Below are 20,305 nucleotides of genomic sequence, written 5' to 3' on the forward strand. Positions count from 1 at the left end.
GTAGGCCTTTTTCATATTTTTCAAGGATGGGGCGGCGCTTTGGAGAGGTTGAAATGTGTGAGAGAGATTTGCACTAAGTTGGTGGTCAATTATTTGTCCATGCAATACATTCTATACAAGGCTTCTTCAGGCTGTCCTTGGAATATGAGATTGGTATCAAATGTCAAATCTGTGTTGTTGCGAAGTTTAAAGTAGATGTGAAGGAGCAAGCATGGCACATTCCAGCGAGGTCATGCCCGACAGTCACCTTTCACTCTCGCCATGCCAAATGAAGAGTCAAATCTCTTGTAGTAGACTCGACGCAAATCAGGTGCACTATAGCAGTAGCCTATTATAATCCTGCATTTGATCATTCCTTTACTATAGCGTATTCTCTCTAACATTATCCTACAGTACCATACCATATTCAGCATGGAAATCCTCAACATACCATGCATTCGAGTGACCACGAGTATTGGACTGAAGGCCTATTGGTTTATTGTGTGATGATCATGTTATGTGCTTTACAACATAGGCCTACATATTGCGGCATTATGATTATAAAACAGACATATGAAAATACCAAATAATGGACTTTAATAACGTAGTATTTATGTACATTTACATTCACATGTTGAATAATAACATGTCATGTCTAGTTCTTGTTGATGCTGGTTCACATTTGCAGATTTTCTTTCCAGATAACACATGGTTACAAAAAAAAGGTTACAAAAACAGTCCAGTGACAACATTGTGTTGTTCCTCTTGGGGATCCAGAGCAAACCGACGCAGGAGATGATACATTTAGAAGCACTTGCGGTGGACAATGCTGGGGCCTGCCTCGTCGTATTCCTGCTTGGTGATCCACATGGCCTGGAAAGTGGAGAGGGAAGCCAGGATGGATCCACCGATCCAGACGGAGTATTTACGCTCAGGTGGGGCAATGATCTATAGAGAAAGAAGTTGAGTATGAGTAAAAACCATGACATATTTTTATTAAGATTTTATTGTTGACAAATGTTTATTGGAAGGTATAAATACGAATAGTGTTATTGGGTTGTCATATAATTACCTTGATCTTCATGGTGCTGGGAGCCAGGGCGGTGATCTCCTTCTGCATACGGTCAGCAATACCAGGGTACATGGTGGTACCACCGGACAGGACATTGTTGGCATACAGGTCCTTACGGATGTCAATGTCGCACTTCATGATGCTGTTGTAGGCGGTCTCGTGAATACCGGCAGACTCCATACCTGTTTGGATTATAACGTATTAGAAACAGCATGTCTCTATTTTGACCAATATAATTGTCATATAAATTAGCATTACTCGTTATATGATTATTACATACCAATGAATGAAGGCTGGAAGAGGGTCTCTGGGCAACGGAAACGCTCGTTACCGATGGTGATGACCTGACCATCGGGAAGCTCATAGCTCTTCTCCAGGGAGGAGGAGGAGGCGGCAGTGGCCATCTCGTTCTCGAAGTCCAGAGCCACATAGCACAGCTTCTCCTTGATGTCACGCACGATCTCACGCTCGGCTGTAATGAATACGTTTTTGCTCAGAACATGGAACAAATCATTGCAATTACGCACGTCTTGTGCGTTTTAGCGCATGTTACAGATTATGCATGGTCTTTTCATGGTGAGTAAAACAAGGCAAACGAAATCTCACCAGTTGTGACGAAAGAGTAGCCACGCTCAGTGAGGATTTTCATGAGGTAGTCAGTCAGATCGCGACCAGCCAAATCCAGACGCATGATGGCGTGGGGAAGAGCATAACCCTCATAGATGGGTACGTTGTGGGTCACACCATCACCGGAGTCCAGCACAATACCTTTAACACAAACAAAACGTAAATATTCAGTTGACATAACTCATAGTATGGACACATGGTAGGCCACACGTAGCCGACACGTTGTTTTAGGTTAATTGTTTATAAGTAAACGCTGCATTCCTTACCAGTGGTACGACCGGAGGCGTACAGAGACAGCACAGCCTGGATCGCAACATACATGGCGGGGACGTTGAATGTCTCAAACATGATCTGGGTCATCTTTTCACGGTTAGCCTTGGGGTTCAGGGGGGCCTCAGTGAGCAGAGTGGGATGCTCCTCGGGGGCAACACGCAGCTCGTTGTAGAAGGTGTGGTGCCAGATCTTCTCCATATCGTCCCAGTTAGTGATGATACCGTGCTCGATGGGGTACTTCAGAGTAAGGATACCTCTCTTGCTCTGAGCTTCATCTCCTACGTAGGAGTCCTTCTGACCCATACCCACCATGACACCCTGGAGGAAAGACGAGACTCATTGGCCTATATGGTGGCATAGCTTTATCCCAGTCAAAACATGACGTCGGAACGCATAGATAGATAATAGATAATAAAGGATTTACGGGGCAAATTGCGTAATATGGGCCTGTTGCAGGCGTCTTCGGAGTGCAGATCATACCTGGTGACGAGGGCGACCAACGATGGAGGGGAAGACAGCCCTGGGGGCGTCATCACCGGCGAACCCAGCCTTCACAAGGCCGGAGCCGTTGTCGCACACAAGGGCTGTAGTCTCGTCGTCGTCACACATCTTGAGTTCTTAATAATACACATACACAAAAAACGGTCATATTTCTGCAGGGTGCACGCACACATGCCGGAGCTGTGAACCACATCAGAACAACATAACGCACGATGCACACCTAAACGTTGTCTAACATTAAATATTGTACAAGCCACGGATGACAGTTTAACACACAAGCCTGGTTGAGTGAGAAAATCCTTGCATTTACTCTAAAAGTTGTTGCAAGTTAATAGGCTATTATTGTCGATATTATATTGAATTGAGTTTAGGCACAAGTCATTTGAGTTGAGTCTACATTTGGTTAGATTTACGCATTGATATTGTCACCTGTTGAATACCCTACTGGAAATGTTATCTTATGCATGTTACACACTCATTTGTTGTATGAGTGAAATGATCTCTCCGATTATAATGCATTGTTTCTGAACTCCATGAAACCACTCAAATTTCTTTGAATAACACAATGTCAAGGGGCTGTTAAATCGTTAGGTAGCCAAGCCCAGGCAATTTGGCCAGTTGTTTGTTTCAATTAAGTCTACAAACAAGGCCAAGGGTTTATCAAGTAATCTGACAGAAAGGAAAAATAGTATTTTATCTCTTCTACTCTTCCCCAATTTGTTTAATTTCTGTAGCCTATACAATAAATCCATGCGTAATTGGCATGCGCAATTCCTTCAAGTGAAGAGACTGTGACATCACTATCTGTGTATTTTATAATATTAATTGGCTCCGCAGATGTAAAATAAAAATAAGGGTACATCCTTTGATATCAGTCCATGAATAGTAGATCCAGTCTTTGAGGTTTGGGTTGATTCCATTTTTCTTACCTTTGGTGGTGTCTGTCTCAGATTAAGCTCAGAAGGCGGAAAGCAACTGCTGCTGGATCGAGCTATAGTGGCACTTCCAACCTTATATACTCACCGCGTTCGGCCTATTTCCCTTACCCACCACTAAGATTGTCTACGTGTTCCATTGGACATTTTCCCAGCCGTCATCCATATTAGGTTCTTCGGTGTGACGGGGAAACTTCGCAGGCAGGCTAAAGGGCTCCCCGGTTTAAAAGTGAGCAGGGCTCTCCATGTATGGGACTGTGGTCCTGATTCGAAGCCACGGCGCCAGGGCCGTATATGGAGAGCCTGTGATTTGTAAGACACCCTCGTGGCACAGCAAACTACAACTGCATACAGGATCCCGGTTGGAAAGCCCTTATCGAGGAGCGCAACTGTATAGCCATATAGGAACGACAACACGAAGGAAAGAAGGTAGTTTAAATTATTGTTCTGTCATACTACTGCAGGTTGATTACAAACATAGTAATGTTCCTTTGAGCTTGGATTTGCAATTGCACAGCCGTGTTAACAATGGATTGGTCTGTAATGTTTTGCCATTGTGCTCTGTAATCGTTGCTGCTTGGTTCTTGGGGTTTTGCTCAGTTTAGAGCTCTAGAACCCCGTGCATACCTACTGTGGGGTAGCCGTAGGTTATCCAAACAATAACAGAGGCCGCATTAATTCAGGCATAGCATAGGCTACGTTTAATACAACTATTTGCATGGTGCTAATTGCATGCAAAGTAAAACATTTTCAAATGTTGATTTTATGACGAGACCCAATAAAGATTGCATTATTATTATTAGCCTACATCACTGTGCAGCCATAGACTGACCTCTTTTCTATCATCATATGGCCAGCATCGACAGATTCTCGGAAACAGCTGATAACAGCTAGCCTTATAGGCTATTTATTGTTGGTATTGTCACAGGCTATATTTAAAATGAGGGTTGTTAAAAAAACATACAAGTTCCAGTAGGTCAAACACATTGAGAATGTGACTTTTTACTTCTCATATACTTTAGACATTTCAACACATAGTGGCCAGGTCATATGCTCACAGCAACACCCAAGTCAAATCATTTGTTGACAGAGACAACAGGAGCCCAGGGTTAACTCAGTGTTGGCATGAGGACCATGTCTCAAACGTTCAGCTGTGTATCCTGAACATATGACATAATAAGCTATCCAAGAACCTCATATACAACCTTCTAATGTGTTCATAGAAAATGAAAAGCTGCAAAGCTATTTTTTTCCATTGAAATTCGGTGTAAATCACAGTTCTTCCATGAACTCGATCTTATGTGTTGCACAAAATACAGTACATAAAGCATTTTTTTTAGTTGGTCTACATTTGAGGCTTGTTTGGTTTGACAGGGTCTGTTGCCCAGCTGCTGCCACTCCACAGTCTGCCCCAGCAGGTGATGTCTCTGGGGTACGTGCCAGTTTGGTAGGAGGGGAGGAAGCAAGAGGGACAACTGCCACTACGCCTCCCCCTGTCACCAAGGGAAAATAAGCAGCTTAGCCGTTCAGCAGACCACTTCAGCCTGGGGTGGAGAACCCTACACTCTTAGAACCCTTTTTGGTTCTATATATATGTTTTTTCTATATTTGTTTCATATATTATGGCACGCTTAAAGGTTCTATCTATATAGAACCCCAATTAACCCTTTTCTTGAATAGCCTAGAACCTTTAGGGGTGACATATATATATATAAAGCAAGTAATAGAAACCTTTTAGAACCTTTTTTCTAAGAGTGTAATAGGACAAGAATAGACTAAGGCTGGGATTCAATCCGATCGCCTCATGAGATTAGTTCAACTGTCGTACCCCATCAGAACCCAAAATATAAGCTTTTTTTACTCCAATGGTTGTAAACAATGTAACTGTAAACAAACAGCCTCAAAACATGGTTAAAACTAAACTTTTGATATCATGGATGGTCAGTCCTTGCATCCATAGCTCTTTCTATGAATTTGAGTGATTACATTTCTCCAAGCCCATCCCTCAGCGTTTTACCAAAACAGAGGCGGGTTGCCCACTTTGTTATTGTTTCAATTAAGGATTCTAGCTTTAATGAGGTTCAGAGGCCTCTTCTAGTCACATGCATTTGACTCCTCTGTTTTCATGACAGATAGGCTACCCTCCATCACTGGCGTAATGCTGTTTCTCTGGACCCCCACAAGGTCAGAGTTCACTCTCCTCTCCCACCACCTTCCCTAAAATAAAACAAAATCGAATGTCAGCCAGACAGCCACTCACCAAGTTTAGACTGTTGATTTGTGTCCATGGTGCTGAAATTGTGGTATGTCTATACAGCTGCCTATCAAATCGATGATAGCCTTTCTGTGGTGCCATTGAATGTAGCCTATGGCTTTGCTTTAGCTAATGGATAAATGTTGTTTATTAACAAAAAATACAACTGTTCTGTATAGCCTACCTGAACCTGCATGACATGAGCACTGTGCCCAGGTTAATGAGGTCATATTGTTGACAAACAATACCTAAAAAAAAGTAAATGAATCCTTACAACCAAATAATAATTCATAATAGATCAAAAATGTATTTCTCTACATATACATACATTTCATATCAATATTCATATAATCCATGTTTTTCTCATAATAGTAGAAACAAGTGTCATTAATCACCCACGGACTGGTTCATATTTACTGTGCATTCGGAAAGTACTCAGACCCCTTCCCTTTTTCCACATTTTGTTACGTTACAGCCTTATTCTAAAATTGATTAAACAATAAAAAATCTGCCTCCATCTACACACAATACCCCATAATGACAAAGTGAAAAACGGTTTTTAGAAATTTTAGCACATAAAAATAAAATATTTAAATAAATATTCAGACCCTTTGCTATGAGACTCTAATTTGAGCTCAGGTGCATTCTGTTCACATTGATCATCCTTGAGATGTTTGTAAAACTTGATTGGAGTCCACCTGTGGTAAATTCAATTGATTGGCCATGGTTTATATAAGGTCTATATAAGTTCCCACAGTTGACAGTGCAAGTCAGAGCAAAAACCAAGCCATGAGGTCGAAGGAATTGTCCGTAGAGCTCCGAGACAGGATTGTGTCGAGGCACAGATCTGGGGAAGGATACCAAAAAATATCTGCAGCATTGAAGGTCCCAAGAACACAGTGGCCTCCATCATTCTTAAATGGAAGAAGTTTGGAACCACCAAGACTCTTCCTAGAGCTGGCGGCCCGTTCAAACTGAGCAATCAAGGGAGAAGGGCCTTGGTCAGGGAAGTGACCAAGATCCCGATGGTCACTCTGACAAAGCTCCAGAGTTCCTCTGTGGAGATGGGAGAACCTTCCAGAAGGACAACCATCTCTGCAGCATTCCACCAATCAGGCCTTTATGGTAGAGTGGCTAGACGGAAGCTACTCCTCAGTAAAAGGCACATGACAGCCCGCTTGGAGTTTGCCAAAAGGCACCTAAAGGACTCTCAGACCATGAGAAACAACATTCTCTGTTCTCATTAAACTAAGATTGAACTCTTTGGCCTAAATGCCAAGTGTCACGTCTGGAGGAAACCTGGCACCATCCCTAAAGTGAAGCATGGTAGTTGCTGCATCATGCTGTGGGGATGTTTTTCAGTGGCAGGGACTGGGAGACTAGTCGGGCTCGAGGGAAAGATGAACGGCGCAAAGTACAGAGAGATCCTTGATAAAAATCTACTCCAGAGCGCTCAGGACCTCAGACTGGGGAGAAGGTTCACCTTCCAACAGGACAATGACCCTAAGCACACAGCCAAGACAACACAGGAGTGGCTTCGGGACAAGTCTCTGAATGTCCTTGAGTTGCCCGGACTTGAACCCGATCAAACATCTCTGGAGAGACCTGAAAATGGCTGTGCAGCGGCACTCCCCCTCCAACCTGACAGAGCTTGAGAGAATCTGCAGAGAAGAATGTGAGAAACTCCCCAAATACAGGTGTGCCAAGCTTGTAGCGTCATACCGAAGAAGACTCAAGGCTATAATCGCTGCCAAAGGTGCTTCGTCAAAGTACTGAGTAATGTAAATGTTATGTAAATGTATTATAAATGTATAATGTAGTTATGTAAATGTATTATACATTTTTCATATTTCATACATTTGCAAAAATGTCTTAACCTGTTTTTGCTTTGTCATTAGGGGAAAATTGATGAAGGAAAACATTTTTTTAAATACATTTTTGAATAAGGCTGTAACATAACAAAATGTGGAAAAAGTCAAGGGGTCTGAATCCTTTCCGAATGCACTTTATGCATCGTATGCACGTGACCAATAGGGCCTGACCTATAGCATATCATAATCACATCAATAAGTTGGTTGTAGCAAACTCCGAACACCATTACACATTTGAAAGCATAATGGATGCAGAGAATGTGACAAATTAACTCCAAATGGGGATGGTTTACTGGTTGCTCAGGGGGCAAAGAGGAAGTCCAATGTATGGAAGACATTTGACTTAGTTGTGGAATATTACAATATCATTTTTTTTCGGACCTTTTGGAACCGTGTAAACAACACTTAATACATTATAACTGTACCAGAGAGTCTATTCTAACAAAACAAAAATGAAATCCTTTATTACCGCAAAGACTAAAAACAGTCGCATGGATTTGTGAATGCAATTGCTGACATGTTGCAGTAGATGTATTATTTAGGCTAATTATTCGAGGCTCTCTTTCTTATTTCATTTTAAAACAAAAAAGCTTAATGGCATTTCAAAGCATGAATGTGATGACATGCACGAAGGAATGATTGATTAATTGACACTGAAATATATTGAAATATAGGCCTAATTTACATTTACGTCATTTAGCAGACGTTCTTATCCAGAGCGACTTACAAATTGATTACGGTATTAAGACAGCTAAACAGGATGCAGTCTTAGGCCTACAGCTCGATGGTGGTAAAACAAGGCTACTATGCTAAGCCTACGAATGATAATGACATGACTTATTAGTATACTTATGATCATAATCATAATTGTAATAATAACAATAGGAAGGAGATCAAGAAAAAATGAGTGTATAGGAGCAAGAGCTGAGTGGGCAGCCTATTATGTGTGATAAACAGGTGCTTTTAGATTGCAGTATTATTATATTTCTGGCTGTTTGGAACAGTGTAAATAACAATAAATAAATTATAAGGAATAGCAGAGAGCCTTTATTACAGCATGGTAAAGATTCAAAACAGCCGAAATTGTGAAATTGCTTTATCCAACATGTTGCAGTTGCGAGAGGCATAGTGCCAGTGGTGGCCCTTCATTCATGTTTTGAGCCCCACATTTTTAACAAATAATAATAATAATATATGTATTTTTTTGGGGGGGGGGGGGCTTGCCTGTTTTGCATGTTATTTTGACATTAATACATGTCACATATCAGTTTGCAAACAATGTAAAAAAATATATCATTCAGTTAATAAAGCTGCATACACACATGGTCCCTTTATTGTTTTCTTGAGTAAAGCAGCTCCAAAATGCAGGTGTTTCAGCCCAGCTCAGTGCTTTCTGTGGCGGTGGGGCGAGCCAGCAGAAAATAGGATCATTGCGCCTTGATTGGCTCAGTGTTCTGTCACTCATGGGAACAGTACGTCATCGCCAAGTTTATGTCCTTAGTAAGGGTAAACATTGAACATTTCAGCCCTTTGGGTCCTGCCATAGTTATATCACAAGTGCCCTTCCAAGAAGGCTCAAGGTCATTGGCCACAGATAAAATGACGTCAAATCACGTTATATGTACAGTAGCTTTGATTGGACTGATCATGTCAACATCTTACTTTCAAAGTCTTAGCTAGCAGTCATCATCATGAATCAAGTGAACAATCTACTGGCAAATCCTTTTTAATCCATGTCATATGAAGAGAAATAATGAAGACAAATTATAGCTAAAATGTATCGGTGCTCATCGGCCATTGGACATAAAGATTACACAACAAATTCAACAATGGCTTGTTTGGAAGGAATCAGTGGCTAACTGCAAGCATTGCAAAGCAACCACTAATGTTAGCCTGCTATTCAATGGAGTGGCTGTGTTTTTTCCCCCCAGAGTTCCCACCATAAATCCAGAGAATGCCAGACTTTGATGCCAAAGTTTGATGCCAAAATTTGCCCACAAAGACCCGCCGCACCACCTTCACAAGGTGAGTCAAAAAATGTCTTGTATGTTGCTGCATAAATGATGTAATATGCAAGGGAGATATGTATACTGTAGTTAAGAAAGTAATACGGTATTGTAAACACATCGTTCATGGCCCGGTGTGTGCTTGTTAGCAAACTTCTTTTGTACAGCTTTGACAGTGCTACTGATAGCAGTGGGGGCGCTTGGCTTGTATGTGCAAATTCAGCACACACAACATTCTATAATAGAATTGTGTTATTTGACATGTCAAATTAAAAGCTTATTTAACGCGTCAAATAGTGTTATATGACGTGTATGTTTTTAGACACGCAAAGACCCAAACGGTGTTCAATGTGCCTCACCCTAACAATTTGGTCTATTTTCACCTCTTCATTTTGCCTACTGTTCTAACTTGGGGGTGCACATGTAGCCTATAACCCGTTTTAGAGAAATGTAATCATCGAATTTTGGAAGAGCTTTCATTGTCTGTTTATATGCCCCCTTTATTTATCCTACGGTTCTGACTTGTGTACAGGGAGATTACTGTAAGAACGGCCCATGTTCTGAATTCTGTCGCTGTACATTTCAAAAGTGCTGAACAAATAGTTATATTGACTACGTCCGTCGTCGCTCACTCATTAATGTCTTAATCGAAATTACGGATAGCCTCTTATCCGCTTGTCATCCCCTTATGCCATAGCTTGTACATCTCAGTTGTCAGTAGAAACCACATTTGTTTAAGCAAGTCAGCAATATCAGCTACACTACCGGTCAAAAGTTTTAGAACACCTACTCATCCAAGGGTTTTTCTTTCTTTTTACTATTTTCTACATTGTAGAATACTAGTGAAGACATCAAAACTAGGAAATAACACACATGGAATCATGTAGTAACCAAAAAAGTGTTAAACAAATCAAAATATATTTTATATTTGAGATTCTTCAAATAGCCACCCTTTGTCTTGATGACAGCTTTGCACAATCTTGGCATTCTCTAAACCAGCTTCATGAGGTGGAATGCATTTCAATTAACAGGTATGCCTTTTTAAAAGTACATTTGTGGAATTTCTTTCCTTCTTTGTCACGCCTTGACCTGTCTTTGTGCTTGTCTCCACCCCCCTCCAGGTCTTGCCCATCTTCCCCATTATCCCCTGTGTACTTATACCTGTGTTTTCTGTTTGTCTGTTGCCAGTTTGTCTTGTTTGTTACGCTTACCAGCATTCGTCCTGTCAGCTCCTGTGTTTTTCCCTGCCTCTCCTTTTCTCGTCCTCCTGGGTTTTGATCCTTGCCTGTCCTGACCTTGTACCCGCCCGCCTGATCACTTTGCCAGTCCCAGACCCTGAGCCTGCCTGCCGTCCTGTACCTTTGTCCCACCTCTGGATTATTGACCTCTGCCTACCCTGAGCCTGCCTACCGTCCGGTACCTTTGCTCCACCTCTGGATTACTGAACTCTGCCTGTCCCTGACCCTGGTGTTACAATAAACATTGTTACTTCACACGGTCTGCACTTATCTTGATTCCTGATATTCTTAATAAGTTTGAGCCAATCAGTTGTGTTGTGACAAGGTGGGGTGGGGGGTATACAGAAGATAGCCCTATTTGGTAAAAGACCAAGTCCATTTTATGGCAAGAACAGCTCAAATAAGCAAAGCAAAACGACAGTCCATCATTACGTTATGACATGGTCAGTCAATACAGAACATTTCAAGAACTTTGAAAGTTTATTCAAGTGCAGTAGCAAAAACCATCAAGCACTATGATGAAACTGGCTCTCATGACGACCGCCACAGGAATGGAAGACTCAGAGTTACCTCTGCTGCAGAGGATAAGTTTATTAGAGTTACCAGCCTCAGAAATTGCAGCCCAAATAAATGCTTCACAGAGTTCAAGTAACAGACACAACTCAACATCAACTTCTCAGAAGACACTATGTGTGAATCAGGCCTTCATGGTCGAATTGCTGCAAAGAAACCACTACTAAAGGATACCAATAAGAAGAAGAGACTTGCTAGGGCCAAGAAACACGAGCAATGGACATTAGACTGGTGGAAATTTGTCCTTTGGTCTGGAGTCCAAATTGGAGATTTTTGGTTCCAACCGCCATGTCTTTGTGAGACGCAGTGTGGGTGAATGGATGATCTTCGCATGTGTATTTCCCACCATGAAGCATGGCAGAGGAGGTGTTATGGTGTAGGGGTGCTTTGCTGGTGACACTGTCTGTGATTTATTTAGAATTCAAGGCACACTTAACCGGCATGGCTACCACAGCATTCTGCAACGATACGCCATCCCATCTGGTTTGGGATTAGTGGGACTATCATTTGTTTTTCAACAGGACAGTGACCCAACACAAAAGTTTAAGGGCTATTTTACCAAGAATGAGAGTGATGGAGTGCTGCGTCAGATGACCTGGCCTCTACAATCACCTGACCTCAAACCAATTGAGATGGTTTGGGATGAGTCAGACCACAGAGTAAAGGAAAATCAGCCAACAAGTGCTCAGTATATGTGGGAACTCCTTCAAGACTGTTGGAAAATCATTCCAGGTGAAGCTGGTTGAGAGAATGCCAAGAGTGTGCAAAGCTGTCATCAAGGCAAAGGGTGGCTATTTGAAGACTCTCAAACATAAAATATATTTCTATTTGTTTAACACTTTTTTGGTTACTACATGATTCCATATGTGTTATTTCATAGTTTTGATGTCTTCACTTATTCTACAATGTAAAAATGGGAAAAATAAAGAAATACCCTTGAATGAGTAGGTGTTCCAAAACCTTTGACCGGTAGTGTATGTTTTTTAAAAGGCAGTAAATGAGCCTGATTGAACTGTTTCGCTGCAGACAAGGCTCCGTTGAAGCCAGGTGTAGCAGTGGTAAGTTGTTGAGACTGCTGTTGGGTCTCTGCTGTTGGGACAGCTTTATGTAGGCCCTAACAGTTTGTGGGCACCATTTGTCACCGTTATAGTGCAATTAATGTATTGTTTAGTGTTGTGTTGTGTCGTGGCTTCGCTGGCATGCATCCCACATTTTTTTTTTTGCCCCACCAAGATGTACATGCTAAAATCGCCAATGCATAGAGCTCATGGAATAAGTAGGCTATTAATCAAACTCTCAAACAGGCAACAGAAGCAGGATCTACATACACTTAGGTTGGAGTCATTAAAACTCGTTATTCAACCACTCCACAAATGTCACGTTAACAAACTATACTTTTTGGCAAGTCGGTTAGGACATCTACTTTGTGCATGACACAAGTCATTTTTCCAACAATTGTTTATAGACAGATAATTTCACTTATATTTCACTGTATCACAATTCCAGTGGGTCAGAAGTTTACATACACTAAGTTGATTGTGCCTTTAAACAGCTTGGAAAATTCCCGAAAATTATGTCATGGCTTTAGAAGCTTCTGATTGGCTAAATGACATAATTTGAGTCAATTGGAGATGTACCTGTGGATGAATTTCAAGGCCTACCTTCAAACTCAGTGCCTCTTTGCTTGACATCGTGGGAAAATCAAAAGAAATCAGCCAAGACCTCAGCAAAAACATTGTAGACCTCCACAAGTCTGGTTCATCCTTGGGAGCAATTTCCAAATGCCTGAAGGTACCACGTTCATCTGTACAAACAATAGTATGCAAGTATAAACACCATGGGACCATGCAGCCGTCATACCGCTCAGAAAGGAGACGCGTTCTGTCTCCTAGAGATGAACGTACTTTGGTGCAAAAGTGCAAATCAATCCCAGAACAACAGCAAAGGACCTTGTGAAGATGATGGAGGAAACAGGTACAAAAGTATCTATAGCCAAAGTAAAACGAGTCCTATATCGACATAACCTGAAAGGCCGCTCAGCAAGGAAGAAGCCACTGCTCCAAATCCTCCATAAAAAAAGCTAGACTACGGTTTGCAACTGCAAAGATTGTACTTTTTGGAGAAATGTCCTCTGGTCTGATGAAACAAAAATAGAACTGTTTGGCCATAATGACCATCGTTATGTTTTTAGGATAAAGGGGGAGGCTTGCAAGCCGAAAAACACCATCCCAACCGTGAAGCACAGGGGTGGCAGCATCATGTTGTGGGGGAGCTTTGCTGCAAGAGGGACTGGTGCACTTCACAAAATAGATGGCATCATGAGGCAGGAAAATTATGTGTATATATTGAAGCAACATCTCAAGACATCAGTCAAGAAGTTAAAGCTTGGTCGCAAATGTGCCTTCCAAATGGAAATTGATCCCAAGCATACTTCCAAAGTTGTGGGAAAATGGATTAAGGACAACAAAGTCAAGGTATTGGAGCCATCACAAAGCCCTGACCTCAATCCTATAGAAAATGTGTGGGCAGAACTGAAAAAGCACGTGCGAGCAAGGAGGCCTACAAACCTGACTCAGTTACACCAGCTCTGTCAGGAGGAAAGTGCCAAAATTCAACCAACTTACTGTGGGAAGCTTGTGGAAGGCTACCAGAAACATTTGACCCAAGTTAAACAATTTAAAGGCAATGCTACCAAATACTAATTGAGTGAATGTAAACTTCTGACCCACTGGGAATGTGATGAAAGAAATACAAGCTGAAATAAATCATTCTCTCTACTATTATTCTGACATTTCACATTCTTAAAATGAAGTGGTGATCCTAGCTGACCTAAAACAGGGAATTTTTACTAGGATTAAATGTCAGGAATTGTGAAAAACTGAGTTTAAATGTATTTGGCTAAGGTGTATGTAAACTTTTGACTTCAACTTATAATATATATATATATATATATACATGGATGATATATAAAGCCAGGCACATTTAACAGTTAGGCTGTTGATTACAGACCTAACAAATTGGGGTTTCCTCTCTCACTTTTCTTCTTAGACAATTAATGTAAGGGCTGTTCTCTCTTCTCACTCTGCTGCTGCCTCTGCCAAATTGTTCTCAACACCAATATGCTGGTTAACTTTGCTATTATGCACATAGTAACATTTGCTAGGAAAAGGCGCCAATTCAATGACACTGAAGATTAGGCTATGTTCCAGAACCTCAGACAGCGACCGCTATAAAATATAATATAAAATAATATAATTTTTATTAGTGTTGCACACCATTGTTCTTACATCATACTAATATACAATTTCAGTAGCACGTGTCCTAGAGTGATGGACTGTGCCCTCCCCACAGCCTCCAAAATGGATTAGTCCACTGAGACAGGCGCGAATCATGCTGGAGTCTTGTGCACCATGATTATATAGATATATATTTGTGACAACTATCAGTCGATCAAAATGGGCCAGCCCTAGTAGGGAGGGATGTATTTTCAGTTTGTCTAGATTGAAATTGTCGATTATTGTGGTGTTGAGCACGCAAACCATGCCCGTAGTCAGAATGCTTTGTTAGTTGGTTGTGTGGTGCATTGGCACAGAAACCTGTTGGTGGAAATTGTGTTGCATATATTTTATACAACTATAAATATGGGATCAAAATGTAGAAAATCTGATTTCCCCCAAGCTGATCAAAGTGTAATGAAACAGGCAAGAAGAGTGAGCTCACCTGTGGTGGTCGGCGACCCCTCAACCTTCTGGCCCGTAGCCCTGTGTGGCATCAACTGTGCCACAAAAGCAAAGTCGATATCAACATTTATGAACACAGGGCCACTACAGTTATTGTTATTTGTGCTCAAAAACATCATTTTTAGTTAATTATATGAGGGGGGAGGGTGTTCAATTTATTTTACAATACAGGGGGGGGGTCATGTGTAGATATTTTTAACATTGGGGTTGGGGGGTGCATTTCATTTATGACACCTTGAGTTGGACACCTTCAATTTCGATCTGTCCCGAAGCTGTAGCAAAATCTCTGTGGTGAGGCGCATTCAGAAGAGTGGGGCAGAGAAATAAAAATGAATAAATAAGATAAAATTTTAACAGAAAAATGACCTAAATTAAAATATTTCTTTAGTAAAAAAACAGGTGTGGCTGATAATAATTGCCATCATGGTCGAGGCAGAGGACATGACGACGACAAGCCCAAAGACAGGCCCTAGCCAGTGGTGGAAAAAGTACCCAATTGTCATACTTGAGTAAAAGTAAAGATACCTTGATAGAAAATGACTCAGGTAGAAGTGAGTCAGTAAAATACTACTTGAGTAAAAGTCTAAAAGTAACACTAAGATATAATTTACAAATGAAGCACTTGTGTTTAGTGAGTCTGCCAGATCAGAGGCAGTAGGGATAGCCAGGGATGTTCTCTTGATAACTGCGTGAATTGGACCATTTTCCTGTCCTGCTAAGCATTGAAAATGTAACGAGTACTTTTGGGTGTCAGGGAAAATGTATTTTCTTTAGGAATGTAGTGCAGTAAAACTAAAAGATAAATATAAATAATAAAGCAAAGTACAGATATCCCCCCAAAAACTACTTAAGTACTACTTTCAAGTATTTTTACTTAAGTAGCCACTTTACACCACTGGGCCTAGCTAGCACTTCAACAACCGCTAGCACTTCAACCAGCAGCATTGCTGCCTCTGCTGCTGTCGGTGGCTCATCAGCATCTGTAATACCGGCCATCACTAGCAGCAGCGCAGCATTCGCTGATGTCAAACCAGGACGAGAGCTCGGAGAGGAAGATGCAAATCATGCAAATTCGGATTCAGAGTCTGATTCACCCCCAGCCCTTGCTGTTCCAGAGTCACAAAAAGACCAGTTTGTGGACCTACTACAGAACATGAGTGCGTTTAAGTGATGATGCAGAATTGTGGCCAGAGGCACCGTCTGACAAACAGAGGTGTGATCTTGTCAAAAAGGGTGAAAACATTTCAGAGATATTGTATTCCCTCAAAGTGGGGACCCAGTCCCTCTGAGATTTAGTGACAACTATGAAAATGTATGAAAAACTGAAAAAGAATTACACGGACATAGCTTGTGTATTCAAGTATATCAGATGCTGTTTTTAAAGAATTACACGGACATAGCTTGTGTATTCAAGTATATCAGATGCTGTTTTTAAAGAATTACACGGACATAGCTTGTGTATTCAAGTATATCAGATGCTGTTTTTAAAGAATTACACGGACATAGCTTGTGTATTCAAGTATATCAGATGCTGTTTTTAAAGAATTACACGGACATAGCTTGTGTATTCAAGTATATCAGATGCTGTTTTTAAAGAATTACACGGACATAGCTTGTGTATTCAAGTATATCAGATGCTGTTTTTAAAGAATTACACGGACATAGCTTGTGTATTCAAGTATATCAGATGCTGTTTTTAAAGAATTACACGGACATAGCTTGTGTATTCAAGTATATCAGATGCTGTTTTTAAAGAATTACACGGACATAGCTTGTGTATTCAAGTATATCAGATGCTGTTTTTAAAGAATTACACGGACATAGCTTGTGTATTCAAGTATATCAGATGCTGTTTTTAAAGAATTACACGGACATAGCTTGTGTATTCAAGTATATCAGATGCTGTTTTTTGTTTTTGTTGTCGCATTTTTGGAAAAGAGACGCATTTGAGCAGTGACGTTTTTTGTTAGTGGGAGAATACGGGACCATTTTGAAAGCACATGAGCATTGTACTGAGCATTTACAAAACATGGAGAGGTGGCGTCATCTTGCGGAAAGATTGAAAACAGGCACAACAATTAATGCAATCAACCAGATTGGCTGCAAGGTGGATCTCATCCTGACAAAGCCCATGTGAAGAAGTGCTGCCTTGGTTGCTCTGGGTGTTGTCTACTTCAAAGGTACTCGAGGGCTGGGGTTCAAGTCCTTATTTCATCTCCTGAGTTGTTGTCACCTTTAACCTATCGGCTCTTATGTGCGTGTGTGTGTAGATAGATGGATAACTCAGTTCAGTCAAAGTAGAGGGATGGAGGACTTCCAGCCAGATGGGGAGGCACTCACCTGCATTGTCATGATGACCCAGAACCATTCACCAGTGAAACTGGGCTGCACAGTAAATACACAGCCTGGTATAAAAAGTTATTCTTGTTGTTCATAAACAGATTTTTCAATTGATCTGATCTCTCCCCTTCTGCATTTTCTCCCTGCCTCTTTCTCTTTCCCTCACTCTCTCCCTGCAGATTGTTCAGTTGCAGGATGATGTCAGTATGTTTGTTCCTTCCAGATGAGGTCACTGCCAACATGACCCTGGTGGAGGAGAGCCTGACGGCCGAGTTTGTCCAGGACCTCTTCATGACCCTTCAGCCTGTGAAGGTGGCCCACACACTGCCTTCCTAGAGTTCAGCTACTCCACAGACTTGCTGCCTCTGCTCGTTGACCAGGGTGAGTACTCCTTCATCCTACCTTATCCTGTATTTAAATGGTTGTCTCCCTCCTCCACTCCTCCTCTACCCCTCTCTTCTCAACACTTAGGACCAATGAAACTCAAAACTTTAGTAGTAAAGTAAAATAACTATTATAAAAGCAAATGTGTAAGGATGTGGACTATCTGGTCCTTCTACAGTCTTTGATGGCAGGAGTGCATCTATCTCTTATCTCTCTATGTGAGTAATATAACAGACACTTACAGGAGCAATTAGGGTTAAGTGCCTTACTCAAGGGCACACCGTCATATTTTGTTTCACCTAGTCAGTTCAGGGATTCAAACCAAGGACCTTTCGGTTAATGGTCCAACACTCTTAAACGCTAGGCTACCTGGCACACTGTATCTCTATCTGTATCTCTCTCTGTATCTCTCCCTCTTTATCTCTCTCGTATCTCACTCTGTATCTCTCTGTGTCTCTCTCTGTGTATATCTTGCTCTGTATCTCACAACTTTAGAGTAACGTAAGGTAACTATAATTTGTTTTATTACAAGGGAAGATAAGTGTAAGGTGTATGTAAGGTTTAAATATCAAAAGTGGAGGGAATAATCTGTTTCTAACCTGTCAAGTACCTCTCTCTCTCTCTCTCTCTCCAGTACTCTCTCTCTCTCTCTCTCCAGTTCTCTCTCTCTCTCTCCAGTTCTCTTGATTGGTTGCAGGACACAGACCTGATGAAGATCACCACTCAGGCAGCAAAGCACAGCAGCCTCAATCACAAGGTGGCATACACACACACACACAGCACTTAAGAAGATCCTAAGAGGGGAACAGCCAATATATATCATACTATTATTACTCATATCAAATAAATCTAATGAATTTAATAGAGTAATAGTCTCTCATCCATTTTCCTGACTCCTTGTCTTCTATGTGGGGATCAAAGACCTTTACTAGTGGGGAGGGGGGGGGGTGTCTGTTTGCATCTGACAGGTGGACCTGTCCCAAAACATCCTATAGGCTACAGTTAATCTCTTTCCATAACGTTTTGAGGACGGCATTTAAGGAGAATGAGAGGCTCAATTAAAGATGTTACAGAACTGCTGTATTTGAATCACCGTCCTTTCTGCCCTGTTTCCCTGATGTTGCTATGGCAATCAAGCTGTTTTTAACCATCCCTGTAACTGTCGCTTCTGCGGAGAGATGGTTTTCTAAACTAAAACTCATAAAGAACTACCTAAGAACGAAGCATTAGGCTCCCGGTCTGATATGTGCTTTTGAACACCGGAGTAGGCTCCACTCTGCCCTGGCACCATCGTAGCCTTGACCACGGCATTTCTTCACCGAAATCCACTTACTTTCCATCAGTCCAGTTAGGCCATTTCTTTTTCAAGGCCTGTGCAGTGGCGATTTTAGCATGTAGATTTTGGTGGGGCAAACTCTCCCCAAATATTTTGATGCATGCTAGCAAAGCCACTACACAACACAACACTAAACAATACATTAATTGCACTATAATGGTGACAAACGGTGCCCACAAACTGTTAGGGCCTACATAAAGCTGTCCTAACAGCAGAGCTGGAGTGGAGTGAATCCTTACCAATGCTACACCTGGCTATCAGCGGAGCCTTGTCTGGCAGCGAAACAGTTAATTCAGCCTCATTTACTGCCTTTTTAAAAAACATAGATGATATGGCTGACTTGCTTAAACAAATGTGGATTCTACTGACAATTGAGATGTTTGTCAGTTGATCAGAGGCAATCCGTAATTTCGATTAAGACATGAATGAGCGAGCTAGGATGGACGTAGTCAATATAACTATTTGTTCAGCACTTTTGAAATGTACAGGAACAGAATTCAGAACATGGACCGTTCTTACAGTAATCTCCCTGTACACAAGTCATAACCGTAGGATAAATACTTTACTTGGCTTCTCGCGTTCTAGTGACTCCTTGTGGCGGGCCGGGTGCCTGCAGGCTGACTTCAGTCGTCAGCTGAACGGTGTTTCCTCTGACACTTTGGTGCAGCTGGCTTCTGGGTTAAGCGGGCGAGTGTTAGAGTGCGGTTTGACGGGTCAAGTTTCGGAGGATGCATGACTCAACCTTTGCTTCTCCCAAGCTCGTTGGGGAGTTGCAGCGATAAGACAAGATCGTAATTGAAATTGGGAGAAAAAAGGGGTAAAATACAAAAAAAAGACACCTGGGAATTCTGAAACAAAACAAGGTTGAATCATGACATCAGTGATCTTCAGGTCGGAGCTCTAGAAAGAGGCCTGAGTTCCCGACTTGAATGACTGTTCAAAATGTATTTTCCCAGTCGGGGCTCATTTTTTCCCTGAGTTCCCAGTTGTCTTGAACTCACTGACGTCTGAGATTTCCCAGTTCCGAGTTTCCAGTTGTTTTGAATGCGGCAGAAGTCATTCTGGATTGACAGCATGGCCAATGTATTCAACCTTGTCTGGCCCATGGTGTTGCATGTGAATGTTTATCCTTGAAAAGAGACCCTTAAACCCAGACTTGGACCACACACCCTCTCC

General features: G+C 41.5%; 1 protein-coding gene and 1 long non-coding RNA gene across 5 annotated transcripts; one reads left to right on the forward strand and one right to left on the reverse strand.

Moving 5' to 3' along the window:
* Positions 1 to 454: 454 nt before the first annotated feature.
* Positions 455 to 3,544, reverse strand: LOC106589658 (actin, alpha skeletal muscle 2). Its single transcript, XM_014179900.2, has 7 exons — positions 3,382 to 3,544; positions 2,432 to 2,568; positions 1,945 to 2,269; positions 1,658 to 1,819; positions 1,332 to 1,523; positions 1,052 to 1,233; positions 455 to 927 (listed from the first exon to the last, which is right to left on the reverse strand). The coding sequence occupies exons 2-7, from the start codon at positions 2,558 to 2,560 to the stop codon at positions 784 to 786; spliced, it is 1,134 nt and encodes a 377-aa protein (XP_014035375.1). The 5' UTR covers positions 2,561 to 2,568; positions 3,382 to 3,544; the 3' UTR covers positions 455 to 783.
* Positions 3,545 to 3,557: 13 nt separating this feature from the next.
* Positions 3,558 to 18,679, forward strand: LOC106589659 (uncharacterized). Of its 4 annotated transcripts, XR_006762527.1 has the most exons (6): positions 3,571 to 3,816; positions 4,762 to 4,819; positions 5,520 to 5,571; positions 9,444 to 9,537; positions 17,633 to 17,790; positions 18,428 to 18,679. It is a non-coding gene; the product is annotated as an uncharacterized lncRNA (long non-coding RNA). The 4 variants fall into 4 exon arrangements; XR_001324870.2 differs by lacking the exon at positions 5,520 to 5,571; XR_006762528.1 differs by lacking the exons at positions 4,762 to 4,819; positions 5,520 to 5,571 and having other exon boundaries at positions 3,558 to 3,816; positions 17,589 to 17,790.
* Positions 18,680 to 20,305: the final 1,626 nt, after the last annotated feature.

The sequence above is a fragment of the Salmo salar genome, chromosome ssa28 (genome assembly GCF_905237065.1).
Source record: "Salmo salar chromosome ssa28, Ssal_v3.1, whole genome shotgun sequence".
NCBI lineage: Eukaryota > Metazoa > Chordata > Actinopteri > Salmoniformes > Salmonidae > Salmo > Salmo salar.